At 51.9% G+C, this 19,411-nt stretch overlaps 1 protein-coding gene across 1 annotated transcript in view; it reads right to left on the bottom strand.

The window, feature by feature from the left end:
* The window catches only part of CACNA1H (calcium voltage-gated channel subunit alpha1 H), a 211,854-nt gene extending 192,919 nt beyond the window's left edge, over positions 1-18,935 (bottom strand). Inside the window, 1 exon segment of the mRNA XM_029957787.1 lies at positions 18,652-18,935. Coding sequence (XP_029813647.1) covers positions 18,652-18,935 — 284 coding nt within the window.
* Between the last annotated feature and the right edge of the window lie 476 nt (positions 18,936-19,411).

Here is a 19,411-nt window from a genome sequence, read left to right as displayed (position 1 = left end):
GATCTTTTTTCCCTATGGATCGATCACTTGGCCTAAAGAGAGAGAGGGAGAGAGAGAGAGAGATTTCCTCCAGCCTTGCCTTGTTTCTGTCCTTGGATAACACCACCTGAATCCACATTCCCGTTCAATAAAACATCTCTGCTTTCTCACAGCCACCAACCATTCAGGGTGATGGACTAAAAAAATCAAACACATTGATGAAGTGCAGATGAAACAGCAATTTAAAAAAAAAAATAAAATAACCAGAAGTGCAGAGCTCACACAAAAAAATAAAAAATAAATAACCGGAAGTGCAGAGCTCACACAAAAAAAATAAAAAATAAATACCCAGAAGTGCAGAGCTCACACCAGACTCGGGTTTAGTGAAGCTCCTGGGGTTGGCCAACATCCACCTCCAAAACCACGGAACTCCAAGGAAAAATCAATGCCTGTTCCTGCAGCCACAGCCACCAAAGAGGCTGGTGGTGGATTTGGGGTGGGAGGGATCCCCCCAGCCACAGGGAAGAGGGCCAGGGGAGGAAGGAGACCATCATCATCCCGTTGGGATCCTCCCCAGGACAGGAGGATTCTCCAAGCTGTGGTTCTCACCCCTGAGGTTTAAAACCACCTCTTTTAGTCTGTTTTCTCCCTGCTTCACCCCTTTCTCCTTGTGACACTAAGACAGCCTGGCCTAAATGTGAACTCAGCTCTAGCAAGGCAAGGCACAGACCCTCTGAGCCCAAATTGATTCCTACGTGTCCATGATTAACTCCATCACACACCTGGATATTTTTCCCAACTTTTCTCACATGCTCTTCCAGATTCCCCGTGAAAGCTGGAGGAGTTTGCAGCAGCCTCGTCTCCAAAGGTAGGGAATAAAGGGGAAAGGGCCACAGGCCTGGCCCCTCCTGCCCATGGCACTGCCTCCTGCTGCAGCCCAGCCACATTCCACCTCCTGCATCCCCCTGGAAGCGCTCCCGGTTCCCCACAGCTCCAAGGCTGGCACGGGAGCAGAGCGAGGAGGAGGGAAGGAGATAAAGTTGTGCTTCCAGCTGAGATTTAAAGCTGCTGAGTCAATGAGGCAGAGAGGGAGCAGAGGGGAGAGAGAGAGCAGTGCAATAACTACTCTGTCTTCAGCCAGCAAAGATGAACAAATTGGCTCCAAATCGCCCTCCTTCATTTCAGAGCTGGCTGGACACCCCCTCATCCATCAGCTGCAACCTGAGCCCTCCATCCTCATCCTCCCTCCTCAACCACGAGGCACAAACATGAAGGAAGAGCTTAGGCTCAACCCAAGCTCCACGTGGTCCCCACACAGGCACCCTCAGCTCTTCCCAACCCAATTTTCCCCACTTTGCAGCAACATCCATCCCTTTCCTGTTAATCCACTCTCCCAGTGTGCTTATTACTTAAGCTCTGCATTACTTGACTCTCCAGCCCTGTTTGGAGACACAGTTTGCAGAAAAGGCACGATGCAGAATAAAATTGTATCTTCTCATTTGTTTCGGGGGCTAATTAGCACTTTTATTGGGTTTCTGGGCACGAGTACGTGCTGCACGTTCTGCAGGGCACAGCTGGCACACCAGGAAGTGATCCTGGGAGCAGCAGCACAAATTTCACACTTTGCTTTTCAAAGTGTGGGGGAAAGAAATAATAGCTGGTCGTTAGGCATGGAATAGATCCCATTTTTCAACCTGTTTTCCTGGGTTTAGTGGCAGGATGTGGGTTTTCCCCACAGTCCCTCATCACAGGGTCACCCCAAGCAAGCTGAAATGAGCTGAGCTTAAAGAGGGCATTATTGGGATGATCATGCTTTGGTTGGTCCTCTTAAATTATGGAATAATCCCGTGCTATGGATGAGTGCAAGGGGCTCTGAATTCATGGGAGAGCAGCACCCCTTATCCTTATATCCTCCCATATCCTAGTTTTACTCTCTAGGCCTCATCCCAAGGGCTTCTGAGGTACTTTACACTCCTTTACCAACAGATCCATGGATTCCCATCCCACATTTTCACTCACAGTCCTTCCATTCCTGCACATCCCAGGAATTGGTGCCCCCCAGGATGCTCTGCCCACAGGGCAAGGCTGCACAAAATACCCACAAAATACCAAGGAGCCAAGCTCAAACCATGCAGGAAACACCCTCCTAAACCTGGGCTCAGTTTCAGCACAGCCCTAAACACTCCAAGTTGTAAACAGGGTAAAAAGACACAGCAATGTGCTTTTTCCCCCATGGAAAAGGAAGGGGAAGAAAACTTCTCAACCTCTCTTTTGTTTAGGAAAATAACACACACCGTGAGATGTCATGAAAAGATTAATTTGCAGCACAACGGGAGAAAAGGGCCTTTTCTGAACCCAGAAATAACAATTAAATAGCTCCCCTGGGAGAGGGGAGCAGTGACAGGGGTGCAGGGAGAGGGCAAACACCCAGGGGTGCTCCTGGGCACTGCCAGGAACCCCCCTTGGGGCCAAGGAAACATCTCCCTCCTCATAAACCCCGCGTGGCTGCGTGGGATTAACTCCCACAGGTTGGAGACAACAAAAAACACTGCCTGGAGCAAGCAGGGAAAGCTTTCCTGGAGCCAGGGATGGCATCTTGGCAAGCAGAGCCCCAGGGAAGAAGCTCATCCCGCTGGCACTTGGCCACCAAACCCTCCCTCCTATTAAAACGTCGGCCCTTCGCTGGTTGGGAAGCAAAAGGCCAGGGATTTGTTTTTCCAACACAGCCTTGGCTCCTCACAGAGGAATCAAAGTCTCAGCAAAGCCACCCACGCAATTTAAATCCCGACTGAAATCCCCCTGAGCAGAGCAGTGCCGAGGCACAGGTACTGTGCACGTGGGAGCAGCAGGGATGGATCATCCCGGGCAGGGACGGTGCCCAGGGTGAGCAACTGGCACCAAGGGAAGGGCTCAGGGTGATGGAACACCCAGCTCAGGGGTGGTGGCAGCACCAAGCCCCTGCTCCTCCTGCTTTCCATGATTCCCAGCTGCAGGAGCCCCGGCCGTGGCCCTCAGATGGGATTTTGGGGGATGGCACCTCCTGCCCTTCTCCAAGGCCAGGCTGTCCTGCATCTCATCACCCCCTCGAGGTGCCCATCCTGTGACAATTCACCTGGTGCTGCCCAAACACTGTATTTCCAGGAGGATTTATCCCACAGGGATCAGCTCTGCCGCTGATCCCAGAGCTGGGAGCAGGAACTGCCACCCTGGGGCTGAAGGCACCTGAGGCTGCACCTCCCCAGCCCAACTCCAAAGTCCAACCACTTCCAGAAAGCTCTTCATGTCCTTACAGCCAAGATGTTCCTCCAAATCACTGGTTTTATGGAAAACTCCTTTCCATGCAGGATGCATTTCATCCCAAGGGAAAAGGATGGCTCCTGGAAGCAGCTCCTGAGCTGCCAGGCACCTGGGTGAAGGTTTGACTCTCTAAGCCTCATCCCAAGGGCCTCAGACACATTTTACAGCCCTTTACCAACAGACCCCTGGATTCCCATCCCATATTTCCACTCACAGGACGGTCCTTCCATTCCTGCACATCAAAGGAATTGGTGCCCCCCAGGATGCTCTGCCCACAGAGACCCCTCAGCACACAGAGAATACATTTATTTCCTAACTCACTGCTCTGCCCTGGACTTCTTCAAACACCAAAGACACGAAGCACCACATCCCTCCAGCACAGCCTGATGCTCTCCCAGGACACCAACCCCACGTGCTTCACCTTCCACAGCCCTGTCTGCTTCTGGAATGAGATCTGAAAAGCTGGAGTCACGTTCACCTCAACATCAAACATTCATTTTTGGCCAAGGAGCATCTGTGCAGCCAGCAGGGAAGGGGCCTGATCGGTCCCACGCCGACTTCCCACGTCAGGTTGGGTTTTATTTAACGGGATGGCTCTCCCAGGTCATACATCTCCAGCAGCCCGGGCTGAAGGAAGCGTTGCCTGATGTTTATAGTAACAAATCTGATAATCAAATACAGGCTGGTAAATGACAAACTGTTTATTTCCCCCCTCACATGAGGAATTCTTATAAAACCGCTGAAACGTTCCATTTAAAAGTCATTTACGTGGCGACGCTCTGGGTGTTGTCATAAATCAGGGGAGAAACGGCCTCAGGAATCTTTTCAGAGCCTCAAAATAATCCCAAACAGGAATTTTCTCTTCACGCTTCAACTGAGGAACATACAAGTGTATATATGTTGTTTTTTTTTTCCCCCTTAATTCAGACAAAAGGATAAATGGGAGTTTTGAGACACAAGTGGAGCAGCAGGAGCCAAGAGCTGGCTGGATGCTTCCACCTCCCTGTCCTGGTGGGATCACAGCAGACTTTGGATCCTTTACAATTTCCTTCCTTTGGGGCATCCAAGCAGGGGAGCCCAGCCAGGCATTTAAGGCACAGGGAACAAGATAACACCCAAAATTATGTCCATACCTCCCCAACTGGTTCCACTAAAGGAATGCAACTGGGTCAGCCCAAAGGTTTATCCACCTCCTGTCCTTGGCAGGGTAAATACACAGAGAAAAAGAACACAGAAACAAGGGAAAGTAAAGCAATAACCTTCCCTGTATTCAACAACCAGTGGGGATCTCTTGATCCAAAGGTCAATACAATAAATAAAAATGAATTAAACTTCCAGACTTTACCAAAGAAGCACCAGATTCCTGCTAGAAATTGTTAAATATCATTTTTCCAAGTAATGGCACCAGAGGCATCCAAACTGTACCAGATCCTGACCACACTCCAACCTCACTGATGTCCACAAATATCTCCAGGGGGAGGTTCTGCTCCAGATCAGGAAGATCAGCAGCCATTCATGTCAGAGGAGGTGGAAAAGGAAGATCATGGGAGCAGAGTCAGGTCCCCATGGGTTTGTTTCTGAATGTGGAATCCTCTCATCAGCACACCTGAAACCTTCAGCTGGAGGACAACTGAGCCCTCAAAGCTCTTCATGCTCAGAATTCAGAGACTTCTAGGAAAAAAAGGGATAAAAAAAAAATCCCTCCTTTCCCAGCCTGCTCCAGTTTGAAGGATGTCAGCAGGGAAAGCCAGCTGAGATCCCACCCTTCCCCAGCCAGGGAACTGGGTGTCCACCCACATCTCACTTCAGATCCTGATTTGCTCCCTACTCCCCATCCGTGGTCGGAACCTTCCCCTGGAGCTCCAGCAGCCAAGGTTTGGTATCTCGTGGCCACCTGGCTCCTGAGACCTGTCCCTGGAGCAGGGGGTCACCAGGCACACATGAAAAAACACCAAGAGCAGGGTGTTTTTCCAGCCAAAAGAGGTTCTCCGGGCTCAGCACTATCCAGGAATTTGAGCAGTGCTCAGATCCCCAGTGAACACACATCTCCCTGATCCCAGGAAGCATTGCTAGGAAACTGGGATACTCAAGGGGCTGCCTCCTAAGACCCAAAGGATTTATGTCCAACAGTGGCAGATCAGGAGAGTCATCCATTATCCACATTCCAAAGGCTGGTAGGAGCTGCTGGGTCTGCCCTGGGAGCTGCAGCCATGAGTTTGTGAACTGGGATAAAGCACTTCCACCCACCAGAAAGGCAAACCAGACCCTGCCCACAGCCCTGGGACCTCACAGTGAATTTAGTCAATGCTGACATTATCCCAAAGTTCCTCCGGCCCTCTGCAAAGAGCATCTGGAAAAAACAGGAACCGATCATACTTTTCTCAAATAGGCACAGGATCAAGGATCATTCCAGAAATATTCTGATAAATGTGGAGCTTTCTTCAGGCCCAAGTGATTCCCTCCAGAAAGGCTGAGACCTGCACAGCTGCCCCTGGATCCAGCCTGCCCGATTCCCGTTCATATTCATGGGCTGGAGAGAACAAGAACTTCCACGGGAAGTTTTTTCCTCAGCTTTCTTTCCAACGGCCAGACTGAATCTCTTCAGGGTGGAAGCTCAGACAGGCTCTGAATGAGGAACTGAAGCTTTTGGAAGGCTCTTGGCTCCCCAGCCCGCGGGAAGGGCAGCGCGTCGCGGCGTTCCAGGGAAAACAACACGCGGAGTCCGATTGATCCCGTCCCTCTTGGCAGCCCCGTGGCACACACCAGGGCCGGGAGCCTTTTTAGGGATGCTGGTCCAGGCATTCCAAGGCAGACAGCATCCCGTGGCTGTCTGGTGCCCTCCCTGCGGCAGGCGGGTGGCGGTTGTTTGGCACCGGATCGCTCCAGGAGCCGTTGGAAGTTGCAGAAAAGCTGGACAGCATCCAAAGGGAGACTGGAGCAGGACAGGCTGCCGGGGCCAAGCGCATTCCTTGAGCGCTGCCTTCCCTGGGGGAGGATGTGTCTCCCTCCCTGCTCCACAGCCCGAGGATGGGAAGCCCGGGGTGACCCCAGGAGCGATTCCTTTGGAGTGAGGTGTCCACGAGTTCTGCTGCAGGGGGAAAAAAAAAATTCCAAGCCCCCTTTCCAAGGGTCGTTCAGCACTGCCTGCTCCCAAACTCCTGCCACTCTGCTGTGCTGAGGCTCCATCCCAGCGTGCAGGACGAGCTCTGCTGCACCGTGACCTCGGCTCCCCTGCCAAGGACACGCAGGAGGACGTGGTGAGGAGGGAATTCTGAGGGCTCTGGGAAGGAGCTCGGAGGAGGCGAAGCGAGAAGAGAACAACAGGCTCAGTTCTGTCTCAGACAGCAGCAGACAGTCCGAGGTGGAAGTGCAGTGTCTGGGGAATGCTCCAAGGAAGCCCAGCATCCCACCGGAGCGTCCCAGCTGTTTTGGTAAGACACTGTTAAAGGCCCAATTCTCTAAACACAAGTCACTCTTTGTACAGATCTGGGCTGGAAATGTTACATTAAACCCCCTCCTTTGCCTCGCTCTGCAACTGCCAAGGAAAAAAAAAAAATACCACGAGCCCGGGATGTTTCCTTTGCTATCTGGAGTTATTTATAATAAACTCTGACTGAACTGCACACCCGGGGCCAGAGGAGCAGAGGAAGCAGATGAAGGGTGGTAAAGCTCACCCTGCAATCCATCACTGCCCCAAAGCCCTGCTCAAACCAGGCACAGGTCTGGCTTCCATCAGGCAAAGCCGGGAAATGTGGGGTTAAGGCCCAGCTTAAACTCAGTCCTTAAGTGCCCCCTGACATGCTGGGACTCCAGCAGTGCTGATGCCTCCAGGGGGGCACTCCTGCCTTGCCTGCACTTGGCTCTGCCCCAACAGGAGCTGTAGAAGGAGTCTGGGATCCCCACACGGCCCCACCCTCCTCACCCTGATGGAGCATCAGGGTCAGACGGGTCACACACGGGTCAGAGACAGGTCACAGCCCACCAGGCTGAGGAGCAAACAGCTCCATCTCACCTGAGCACTCCTCCAGCCCCAGCTCCCAGAACCAGTATTAGGGCTGACATTAAACTGCAGGGCTGACTCAGAGCTGAGGATGTTTTATCCTCCTGAATTTCTCTCCAGCCTATGAAGGATCACAGCCTGCCAAGACACACCACCTCACACGTAGCTCCTCTTTCTTGTGAGGAGCTGGTGGCTTAAATCCATCCTTCAGGTGATGCTGCTGTGACACCAACTCATCCCGGGGAGCAGGATGTGCTTTCAGACATTTAGAGCTCAACTGGCAGCTCATGAGGACAAAGTGATGCAGAGCAGGCAGGGGATTGATCTTGCCCAGCTGATCCCTCTTGTCTGACTTAAAGGCAAACTTCACAGCCCTTCCTGGAATGAACAGCCCTGCTGGGTCACAGGAGGCCCAGGGGAATGCACAAGCACAACAGGGAACAACAGCCTATCCGTAGTGGAAGTGGCCACGGAGACCATGGGCAAAACCCAGGATTAGGTAAGTAAAACAGCAGAAGCTGGGACTGCTGGTGTCCATGTCACAGCCACTGAGCTGAAGTTATTCCCCTCTCCTCACCCATGAGCTCTGCCTGTCCTCCCTCAAGCCAACAGAGGTTCTTTGGGAGCATTTGTGCAGCACTGACAACACGGCTTCATAAATTCATCCTGACCTCTGGTACCCATTTCTCAGATCAGGTTCTGCTCAGGTGGATATGAACTATTTTGAAGATGCTCCCCAAGAGGAATTACAGGCTCCTGTGTCACAGGGTTTTCCCCCACCTCCACCACTGCACAACCCTTTCCAAATCACCCCCTTGCTCCTCTCTCACCTCCTCCAAGAAGCCTCCAACTCACTCTCTCTCCGAAGCATTCCCAGCCCAGATTCCCTCTCACTTCCAGCTCTCTGACACCTGGAGCAGCTCTGGGCTCAGCCAAGTGCTGCCCTGATGCAAAGGGGCTCCGTGGTTGATCGTTCCAGCACGTGGGAAGCAGCTCCTCGAGCTCCAGCCCTCAATGAACACTCCCAGGAAAGCCTGGTGGGTGCTCATCAAAACCTCAGAGCCACAGAGGAACCAGCAGTGACTCAGCAGGGCCCAGGAAATTTCAGTGAGAGACAAGTTTTCTTTTAAGGAAAAACTTTAAAAAAAGTGAAATTAGAGTCAATGTGGCCTTAAGACAACCCTCAATCTTGCTTGGGCTGAGCAGGTTTTTTTTCCAGTCACTACACCCAGCTCTGGAAATGGGATAAAAGATTTTGGTTCATCCTAAGGGGGGGGTCAGGAGGCTGCAGGTTGGGAATGGAGCCACTGGAGTAGGACTTGTACATGGGACAAACACTGAAGCAGGGTCAGGAAAACAAGACTGAGCCTTCAATGTGGGAAAAAATCTGGGCAGCTGTGAAATCCCTCTACAAATCCTCAGTGATGGAATGACCTCCAACTTCCAGAGCTCCCCTTTTTAAATCCCAAATTACCAGCTCAAGATCAGGATCAAGGAGTCTGTTCAATAAAACAGCAGCTTTCTTAAAGTTTGCTTCCCCTCACTGTCACCTCTCCCACTTGTCTGCCTGTGCCCAGAAGCTCAAGTATGTTAAATTTCAGCCTAGAAAATAAAAGATTCAGGAGAAATAGGTGCTATTTTATTTTTTCCTCCCCCTCCTCAAGAGCTGCTCTGCACTGTTCAATCCTCCAGGCTACAGAATTCAATAAACCAGAATGTTTGGATCACTCGGAGCTGCCTCGGCCCCTCAGAGCCAAAGGAGCTGAGATTTACCAACAAAATCCCAGAGTGCATCACACCCCTACAAACTGTGCACAAACACACCTCCAAAAGGGCCTGGGAATGAGAGGTTGGGGATTTTTGGTGTGTTTAGGGAGAAATCCTGCCCCTGGACTCATCACTGAGGTTCCCTGACCTGGAACACGTGGCTGAAGAATAGTCTTGGTTTCATTCCCAAACCCAAAGTGCTGCTTCCCTACACACCTCCCCAGGGGAAACCCAAAAGCAAGGACAAAGACCTCAGGGATTCCTCATTTCACCCCAGGACTTCCATCTCCAGCTCTGGCAGCATCCTATGGACTGACCCATCCAAGGAATTCATTTCTTGCCAACCTCCTCCAGAAAGGGTTTCATTCCTTTGCAAAGCCAGTGGAGCCCTTTCTGCTGGAAACAGCAGCACATTCACCCTGGAAGGGCACAGTTAGGTCACCCCAAAGCTGAAGGAAGAGAGAAGGTGTCAGGTGACCTGATTGTGGCCTTCCAGGACCCGAAGGGAGCCGAGGAAGAGGGAGAGGGACTATTTACAAGGGCCTGGAGTGGCAGGACAAGAGGGAATGGCTTCCCAATAACAGAGGGCAGGGTTAGATGGGATATTGGGAAGGAATTGTTCCCTGTGAAGGTGGGGAGGCCCTGGCTCAGGTTGCCCAGAGAAGCTGTGGCTGCCCCTGGATCCCTGGAAGTGTCCAAGGCCAGGTTGGACAGGGCTTGGAGCAACCTGTGCTAGTGGAAGGTGTCCCTGCCCATGGCAAGGAGCTGGAACAAGATGATCTTTAAGGTCCCTCCAAAGCAAACCCTCTCTGTGATTCTAAGACCTAAAGCCACATATTAACTATGCCCACACAAACGTTGCCTTTCTGTTCCTCTGCTTCCCCATCGGCTGTGCCCAAAGAACTTCAGTCTGTGGTACCCAACCCCCCGTTTTGCTTTGTCTCCAGGGAGCTCTTCATCCTTCCCTCTCTCTGTCATCCCCAAGGAAGGAGGTGTCAGCTCCTCCTTTCCCTCCCTCTCCACGTCAAGCAGCTGCCTGGGCTGCAGCTCCTCCGAGACCTCGATGCAAATACCTGTGTTCTCATCACAACCCTCCGAGGGATTCATGGGACAACAGGAAAAATCAAAACAGACAGCAGAGTGGGAAGGAGAGAGCAAGGGGGATCCAAGAGTTCGGGTACGACAAGCTCCGCGCGGATCCCGAGGGATGCTCCCCCCCAGAACATCCCAGTTCCCAACACTCATCCACCATCCCAGCTGATGGGAGTCTCCAGCCTTCTGGAACTTGACAGATGTCCCAAACACCCCGTGCTGCAACTTCTGGTTTAACTTTCTGCAGCAAAATCTCCCAGGATATTTGATATCCAGGCAAATCCTCCCGCTCTGCACCGCAAGGATGGAGGGAAGGGGCCAGGAGCAGCCACATGGCTTGGGTTCACCCTCTGAATAGTTGTGCACACAGAAAGTCATCCAGGGATGGCTTCTGGAGGCCCTGATTTGGAGCAAAATGGCAAAATACTGGGAGCATTGTGAGAACACACAATTTCCATCTGTCCATTGGAACGGGCAGAATTAGCTCTGGGAGCTGCTCAGTTAATCCACTGCCAACCCAGCCTGCCTGGTACAGCGCTCAGAGCAGATTTGGACTAAGGGAAAGAAAGAGGAAAATTGTCTCTTACAGCTGCATCTTGTCAAAGCTCCCCTGCCCTGCCCTCGGAAGCTCCGGCGCGACCGCTCCGATCCTTCCCCGCGGCGGGAGGTTGGGAAGAGCCCTGGAAGCCCTGCCCGGAGCTCATCAGCCTCTAATTCACTTCCAATTTGTCTCTATGCAGGCTGATGACTCCTAATTGCTGCTTCAGAAATACAGTGCTGCCCCTGATGATTTGAAGTTGGGCCAAGTTATCTTGGAATTAACTATTAGGGGAGATCACGGAATAACTCCCCTCCTATCCCGGGCAGTTAATATTCACTTAAAAGTGTATTTAAAGTCACAAGGTTGCTTGGGCAGCTGGATTAAGGGATTGGACACAAGCACCAGCTGCTACCTTAAGAATTAAGGGCAAAAGCTGAGCTCAAGTTCTCTTCAAACATCTGTGTAAAGAGCAGGAACATATTTTCTTGCGAGAGGTTTTATCCTCGGTGGCCGAGGCACAGGCTGGACACCCAACCAGGTGGGATTCAGCGTGGTAAAGGTAAAAACACACCTGTGTGGCTTTGCCTTTGCACCCCTGGGGCTCTTCCCTGATTTCCAGCAGCCTAAGGACGTGCCAGAGCACGAGCTGGAAGTATAATAATCCAGAGGAAAACTAATGGCAGTGAGTAGGCAGCTCAGCTCAGCGTCTTGTCTGCCGAAGCAATTGAAAACCAAAACAAAAACCACACAAACACGGGGAGAAAAACATGATTCAGAGTTCATTGACTGTAAATGAAAGCGATCCCAGAGGCTCTAATGGAGTTACTCCAAACACGTCACTCGGAGCACGGAAGAGAAAGCCAAGATTTCGCTTCCGAGGGATCCAGCCCCAGCCCCAAAACACCAGGTAACCAAGCCAAGGGCAAGCTGAGCTTAAACTCATTTAGAATAAATCTAACCCCACTTCCTCATTCAAAAATTTCAGCAAATCATCTCAGACAGAGTTCTATGAAAATTCAGAAAAATATCTACACCAATTTGGGGTTACAGTCCTCAGATTCATCCCTGGGGATGAGCTATAGGCTCCAACCTGTGCCATAAATCAGCACAGTGCAACCCCTGTGATGCACTGGTTTATGTTTCTAAGGGATTTGCCACCTTGACACGCTGGGAAAAAAAAAATACATATGGACTCAATCCATAAAAAATACATATGGACTCAATCCATAAAAAATACATATGGACTCAATCCATAACCCAAACCTGCAAACAAACTGCAAATTGAAACTGTATTTATTGCTTTGACCAGATCTGAGGTGAGAGAACCGAAGGCAACTGGGAAAACAAAGTGGGCTCTGGGATGAGTCTGTAAATGCCATGGAAAGTGGCAAATGAACTGTTCTGAGGGGTTATAAATTACGGTCTGAAAATAAATAAGTAAACTGTAGATATTTCAAAGAGATTATGAGGAATCTGTAGTAAAATCTGATGCAACAAGTTGGTGCCTCTCAGTTTGCACTGGAGGGGAATCTCCAGCACAGAACAATTTAAAATAAATCAGCAGGAAAGGAGAAGTACACACAAAAATATCCCAAAATAATTTTAATTGCTATTTTCAGTGAAACTGTGCACAGAGTAAATTTGGATGTGGATCCAGAGACTGATAACTTTAGAATCCATTGGCTTTTGCAGCAATAAAAGCACTAATCAGGTTAAAGGCTGAGGGAGGCAGGATTTTTCTGAGTGCATTTGCAAATTAAACCTGTTCAGAGATACCTGCTGGAATCCTGAACGGTACAACAGGGAGATAAATCCCTAAAACTTCACAAGCTGCACTCTCAGCTTGGAATTCAGACCCCCTGGAGAAGGGCAGGGGATACACAGTCAGTCTCCTCGGGGTAAGGGAGAGATCAGGACTGGGATTGGGGGAGGTTTTAAATATGATTTACTTATTTAATATTATATTTCATTAAAGCCAACAATATAAATTTATTTTCATTATTTATCTCTCTGATTTCCTTTGTGCACACTTTGCTCAGTGGAGTTTGTTTTTTTTTGGTTATTTCATCAGATAATTTCACATTTCCATTCCTGGACATCCCATCCTATTTTTTCCTGGTTTCCCTGCACTCTCACTCCTGAGCACATCCAGGTGTTACCAAAGAGCTCTGGCAAAACCTCATCCGCTTGGGAATAGCTTTCTAACCCTTTTTTTTGGCTCCAAAATAATTTTTAGACATTAATTTTAAACCAACTGTTTGAATGTGCGGAGAGTTCAACACCTCGCTCGGAGCATCCACCCCCTGCCCACACTGCCAGGGTTTGCCCAAATATCCCAGACTCCAGAAGGGATTCCCAGCCCTGGGACATATTCCAGAGTTTGCCAAGAAAACAGGAATAAAGGCATTTCCCAGAGGTGCAAGGGATGAGCAGCACTGAAGGAATTCGGGATGCAATCAGAGGTCGGGGACGATGGTTTGGAGGACCACGACAAGCCCAAAAAGCTCTCAAAGACAAAACTTGGGACTAAACTGTTGCTGAAATGTACTGAGCCAACACAGAGCACCAAAACAGGAGCTAAACCAACGTATTTTTAGAGGAGTTACAATTTCCAAGGCTTTTCTTCCCTCAGTTTCCCAATTGCTCGTCACCCCGCGGGCGACGCCGTTGGATGTGCAGCACCCGTGCCTCTCCCGGATCCAGTGGGCATCCTGGATGCTCAGCAGCTCCCAGGAGCATCCAGGGAGGATGCTGAGGCCAGGAACACATATTTATTCCCCCCCCCCCCCGGGTTTTTCCACAGCCCACTAAATATTTTAGCTGTGATATTTATACTGGGAGATGACAAACGACGACGGGGTCAAACCCTCCCCTTGCACTTGTCAGGAGACAGGAGAAGTAAGAGCAGATTGAAAGCAAAGCTTTCTTGAGAAAGCTGCTCAAATCTTATTATAGAGCAAGCAAACGAAGGTGGTCCAACTGCTGGGAGCTCTCACACACGGTCACTTCCACCCACACCTCGTGTCCAACCCCCCAAAAATCCCAAAGTGCTACACACTCCCACGAGCCAGAGCACAGCACTTGTGCAACGAGGAGAACTGCAAACCTCGTGTCAGAGAACAATTTATAACAGTGCCAAGCGAACAGCTCAGCCCAGGATGAAGAACAGGATGACAAAGTGAAGACCAGGCTGTCAAAAAGCAGAGCAAATAAACCGTTTTGCACAAAATGCCTTTTTTTCAGCATCCGAGCGTACAGACACTTATATTGAGGAATGCTGGAATTCACACACGTCACTCTGGATCTCAGGTCTGTCCTGAAGGGCTTGTAAGGGCAACCAGCAGGTAGAAGCACTTCAGGGAGAGAGAAATTAAAAAATTCAACCCCAGATGTGAAGCAAGCAGAGACTCTCCCCCCCCAGCCAGGAGAGCAGAGCCAACCCCCCAGAAATCAGCTGGCACCGGGATGCTCAGGAGCCTCTGGAGAGCATAAACCAGCAGAGGGTTTCTTCTGACTAAGGCACACAGAATCCAACCCCTAATGAATCACGGAGTGTTTTTATGAATCACTAAATAAGCAGCAAAGTTGCTGGAGCCGTGGCAGAGCCGCGCTGCAGAGCCGAACGCCCCGTGCTGGGATGGGCAGCAGGTTCTGCTGGTGCTGAGCCTGACATCCCTGTTCCAGCCCCTTTCTCCAATCAGTTGGAGAGTAAAACCCTTTGGAGCAACGAGATGGACACAAAGGGAACACAAGCTGGCCCGTGAACCAGCAAAGTCCAGGAGATGCTGCCAAACCCTCCCCATCGAGGGACTGACCACAAGTGAGTCAACACTTCATTGATCAAAGCAGCAGCAAAATAAGATATTAAAGGAAGCCCCATCTGACACAGGTATCTGTAGAGCCACGAGGTAACAGAGCTTTGGGAAGAGCCAGGAAAGGACCTTGGGGGTGGCAAACCCCCAAATCCTGCTCTAACCACCCAACGTGCACGCCGAGTACACAAACTCCCACCCACAGGCCTCTATAAATAAACCCACGTAGGAGATCCAGGCCTGAAGAAATAAGTAAGTTTGCTTCCAATTATAAGTGCTTTAAAAAAAAAAAAAAGGCAAATTAAAAGTACATCAGTAAAACAGAGGGAAAACACAACTTGACGGCGAAAATTCAGTTTCAACCATTGTATCACAACAACTATATTTGTATATTTGGGCTGTGGATTTGCTGGGAACTGGGAGGTACAAGTGACTTTGTGGTCGGAGGTGGGTTTGGAGGTAACCCTGGAGCTCGGGAGGAGACTCCTGTGCTGGAACCATCACTCAGCAAGGCTGGGGAATGACACTGCACAGCAACAGCTCGACTAAAGTCAACCCTGACAGCAGCCCCAGAGCCTGGCCCAGCACCTCCTGCTCCTCTGACTGACTCTGATTATTGCTCCCACACCTGAGAACCAGCCCCTGCCACACCTTTGCCTTTGAGAATTCGGAACCTGGTCAGGTTTATTAACACAAAACCACACAAATGGGAGGGCGAGGGGGACAGGATATTTTTTTTTTTTCCCCCAGGTTGTTCTTAACATTCCCAGAGCAGCCCAGCTATTAAAAACACAACAGTGCATCTCCTGCCTCTGCCCACCCCCCGTTTTTTCCCGGGATGCGCCCGCGTGCCTCCGGCTCCGCGGATTCCCGGCTCCGTAAGCTGATCCCCCCACACCTGTCCCCCCGGGAACCAGGCAGGGGCTTTTTTTAGCCATTCCTAAGCCTTGGCAGTATAACCCCCCCTCCTGCTGAAGCCACAGAGGCAAACCACGCTTTTGGCCCAGCCACGCAGGGTTTCCACCTGCTCCAGGCCACAGGTCTGGGCTGCCTCTGCTTCCCAAAAATATTTGGAGTGGTTGGGCAGCACTCGGGGGATCTGGATGGACAAAGGGTTGCTGGGAGCCCCCCACCATGAGGTGCCCTCAGTGTCACTTCCCAGCCCACAGTGGTATTTGGGTTTTTGGGTGCTGATGTGCCCAGGTCCGTGGTACAGACCCCGTGGCACAGTGGGATGCAGCTCCTGCCCCTGCCAGGAGCATCCCACGGGACCAGCCTCAAACCCATCAGGAACTGGATCCCAAATGCAAAGGATGGGACACCTGGGAGCTGAAACATCACAGGGAAACACATGGAAGTGCACTCCCACCCCAGGAAACACTCAGTGAGCACAGGGAGAAGGGGTACATGGGACAAGACCTTCTCTCTCCCCACAAAATAAACCCCAAGGAGAGTAAAGGACAAATCCCTTGGAAAAAAAAAAAAGCCTCATCAAAGGCACCTGATTTTAAGAAGGACTTAATGCACCCCAGGTGAGAGAATACCTCGAAGAAGCTCCTCAGACTGAGATTTTAGGAGCCCTCACAGTCACACCCCTTCCTTCTGTAACAGAGGGAGATCTTTTAGCAAACCTAAAGCTCGTTCTGGTGGTTTATGGATTTGTGCTTCTGCGTGGGCAGGAAGAGTCACCAAAGCCACACACCCGGCCAGAAACCACCTTCTTTTGTCATCTTTTAAGTTACTCTTCCCCCTGGGACAAGCACCTGGGCAATCTCAGCCCTCAGCACACTGATCTCCTCCTCCAGTCTCCCCATGCAGCTGCTTTCCAAGTGTCCCAACCCCGTGGTGGTGGCACTTTGTCCCCCAGCTCCCGACCTCTGGCTGCTGAGCCAGACACACAACTCCTCCCTTCCAGGGGGCTCCAAAAAATCACAGCCATCTCTCACCAAGAAACTTAAAAGTTGCCTCCAATGGATTTTCTCATGGAGACTGGGAGAAGGGGAAGAGATCCCAGCAAGGAGCTCGTCCCTGTGGCTGTGAGACATCACGAGCTTTGCTCTGCTACACCCGAAACACTCCGGCTCTGACAGCACCAACAGCACAACCCAGGGCTTGGGGAGGGTTATTAACCACAAAAAACCCCAGCAGAAGTAATGGGAGACAGCAAAAATTGAGCATCTTTAAGGGAAATTAAAAGGAGAAGCCAAATGGAACAGATGTCGGGTTTTCTCTGCCACTGCACTGACAACATTTTTGTCTCTTTATCAATAAAAAACTTTTTAAAGGGAGAAAAGGAAATCATCATGGTACTAAGGAAGGAAGGGACCACAAGAGAGAAAATTTGTAAATTAGATAAAATTATGATCCACATGCAGACCTCCTGCCACCAGTTATATCTGCACCTCTATACGCAAATAGATATGATGGTATGGAAATTAGGAGACAGTTAGTACAATTACCATCACCATCTCCATCTGATATCGTGTCAGATGGGTAAGGTTTGGCAAAGAACTCGCTCTCCTGTGAATTCTGAGGGGGGAAATCAAAGCCCAGCCTCACCCTCCGGCAGCAGGAGCAAACCTGAACCCTCCCTCCGAGCTGACACTGCTGTGGTTTTCTCCTGCTGTTGGTGGTACTGATTTTGGGGAGGCCAAACCCTGAGTACCGTGTGGGGAGAGACCCCTCAAAGCCAAAAGAAGAGAAGGCTTCTCCCTCCTGCTCCTTCCCGAAGTTTTAAAACACCATCACCTGATTTAAGGGGAGAAATCTGCCCTGCCTCACTCTCAGCTGTGACAGGAACACAGTGCCCTCTCCAAGCCCTTCCAGGGCCAAGACTATGACTTTTTTATTATGGAACTATCATTCTGTTTAACACTTCCATGGTTAAGCACTGCTTGAAGCTCAATTCCTTGTTTACTTCTCCCTCCCACCTGCACGTGCAGAGGAGCCCCGTTGCCCCCTGGTAAGGGTGTAAAGCAGAACTACCTGCAAAACTCAACACTTGGGGCAAACCTCGAGCAAACAAGGCCATAAAAATTGTGGGGTTTTCCCTCTCCAATTCTTTCTCCTACTAACAGCCCAAGGCAGCGTTCTGGGGAGGACTGAGCAATTCCTACAACCAACAAGGCTGGACCCGGCGTTGTTGCTGAGGAAAACGGGGATCTGGGAGGCTCAGGGGTTTCTCTGGTTAACTGAAGTGAGATCAATAATAACCATATTAATAAATAATGGGTTTAATAGCAGCAGGATAGAGGCAGCAAACTGCAGGCAGGTATTGGGGGGGGGAGGGAAAAGCATTAATTATCCACACAATGCCAGCGCTCCAAGCACAGCTAAAAGCTCACTCTGGGAAGATTATCACGACAGACTGACAACTCTCACTTGCACACAAGCATTTCGGGTAAAATTCAATTTTCTGGCTGTCACAGTCGAGAGGAACACCCTGCTGTCTACTATTTCACATTAATAAACTCAGTAAAGGACACAGGGGATGGGGAGAGATTGTTCTCTTCCTTCCCTGCCTGCAAGTTGCAGAAGAACAAAAGCAAAAGAGGAGTTTTGGGGAGCAAAGGCATGTGCTTTTCCCAAAGCAACTCCAAACCCGCTCCATTTCTCCCCTCCGGGAAAGTGCACATGCACTCCCGGCTCTTATATAAACACAGGAGGGTCAGCGCCTGGCTGAGATTCCCCACCACGGCTAAAATAAATACGAGGTTGTCTTTTAAACTTCACTCCTTCCCACCCCAGAGAGACAGGAGGGGAGCTGAGGGGTTCTCCCCTCTGTGGGTGCTCAGGGGCTGCAGCTCAGCACCCTCCAAGGTCGGGCACCTCGTCCTGCCGCCCGTCCCGGACAGGCGGGCGATGCTGGTGCAGCAAACGGGACCTTGGCGTGTGTGTGTCCCCCACCAAAAGGAGCCCAGAGGGGTGAACCCGGGGGAAACACACTCCCTGCATGTCCCGCTCCCACAAAACCCCCCGTCCCCCTTCCCGAGGGGGACGCCCAGAGCGGGGACGCGCTGGGGACGCTCAGGGGACCGCGGTGGCTTCGTGCCATCCCCATGCGCTGCTGGGAGCGGGGAGCCCGCGGGATGCGGAGCCCTGACGGGATGCTCCGGGCACGGGGGGACATCCCGGGGGGCGCGGTGTCCCTCGGGAAAGGATATGGATTACAGACCAGCCTGAGGCACCAGCTGCGCGGGCGGGTGGTTTGCTTGAGGCAGAAGAAGGCGGTGGGTGCCAGCGCCGGGTAAGGCACCTGCTCCTCCTCCTCGGAGGCCAGGTCGGGCGGCGGGTCGCGGCCGGGGGAGCCGGCGGGGCTGGAGCCGGAGCCGGAGCCGGTGCCGGCATCCTCGGCGGCTCTCGGCGGGGCGGCGCGGCGGCGGCGCGGGATGGGCACCCGCACCTCCCCGGCCGGGCGCGGCGGCTCTCGGCTCTCGCCATCACTCATGGTCGCGGCCAGGACCTGCGGGGCAAGGCAGGGGGTCAGGGGCTGCGGCCCCCCCCGGCGCCGGGAAGCTCCCGCCGGGTCCCGGCGCTGCAGCCACAACAAAGGCGGGGGGGGGGAGGTCGGAGCCTCCGCCCGGGCGCGGCCGCTCCGCCCCCCGGCGAGCTGGGGCTCCCCCGGAGAAGCTCCGCCGCCCCAGGTACCCCCTCCCGGCTTCTCCCTTTGTATTCTGGGGGATGGAAAATTGCTTGTGGGGTTGGGGGGTGTGTGTCCTACCTTAGTTCGCGGAGCGGCGGTGTTCCCAGGAGCATAGCCGTGCCTTCCCAGCTCACATGGGACCAGGCGGCAATCGGGGCTCCGGGAGACGGCGGAGGCTTACCCCCCCCCGGCACGGCAGCCCCCAAAATCCAGCGGGGGAGAGGGGGGAGCCGGGCTCGGCGTGCGGGCGCCCGCCCGCAGGGATGGAGGATGGAGGAAGG

The sequence above is a fragment of the Manacus vitellinus genome, unplaced genomic scaffold (genome assembly GCF_001715985.3).
Source record: "Manacus vitellinus isolate BGI_N305 unplaced genomic scaffold, ASM171598v3 scaffold_12_pilon, whole genome shotgun sequence".
Lineage (NCBI taxonomy): Eukaryota > Metazoa > Chordata > Aves > Passeriformes > Pipridae > Manacus > Manacus vitellinus.
This window is presented reverse-complemented; position numbering and strand designations above follow the sequence as displayed.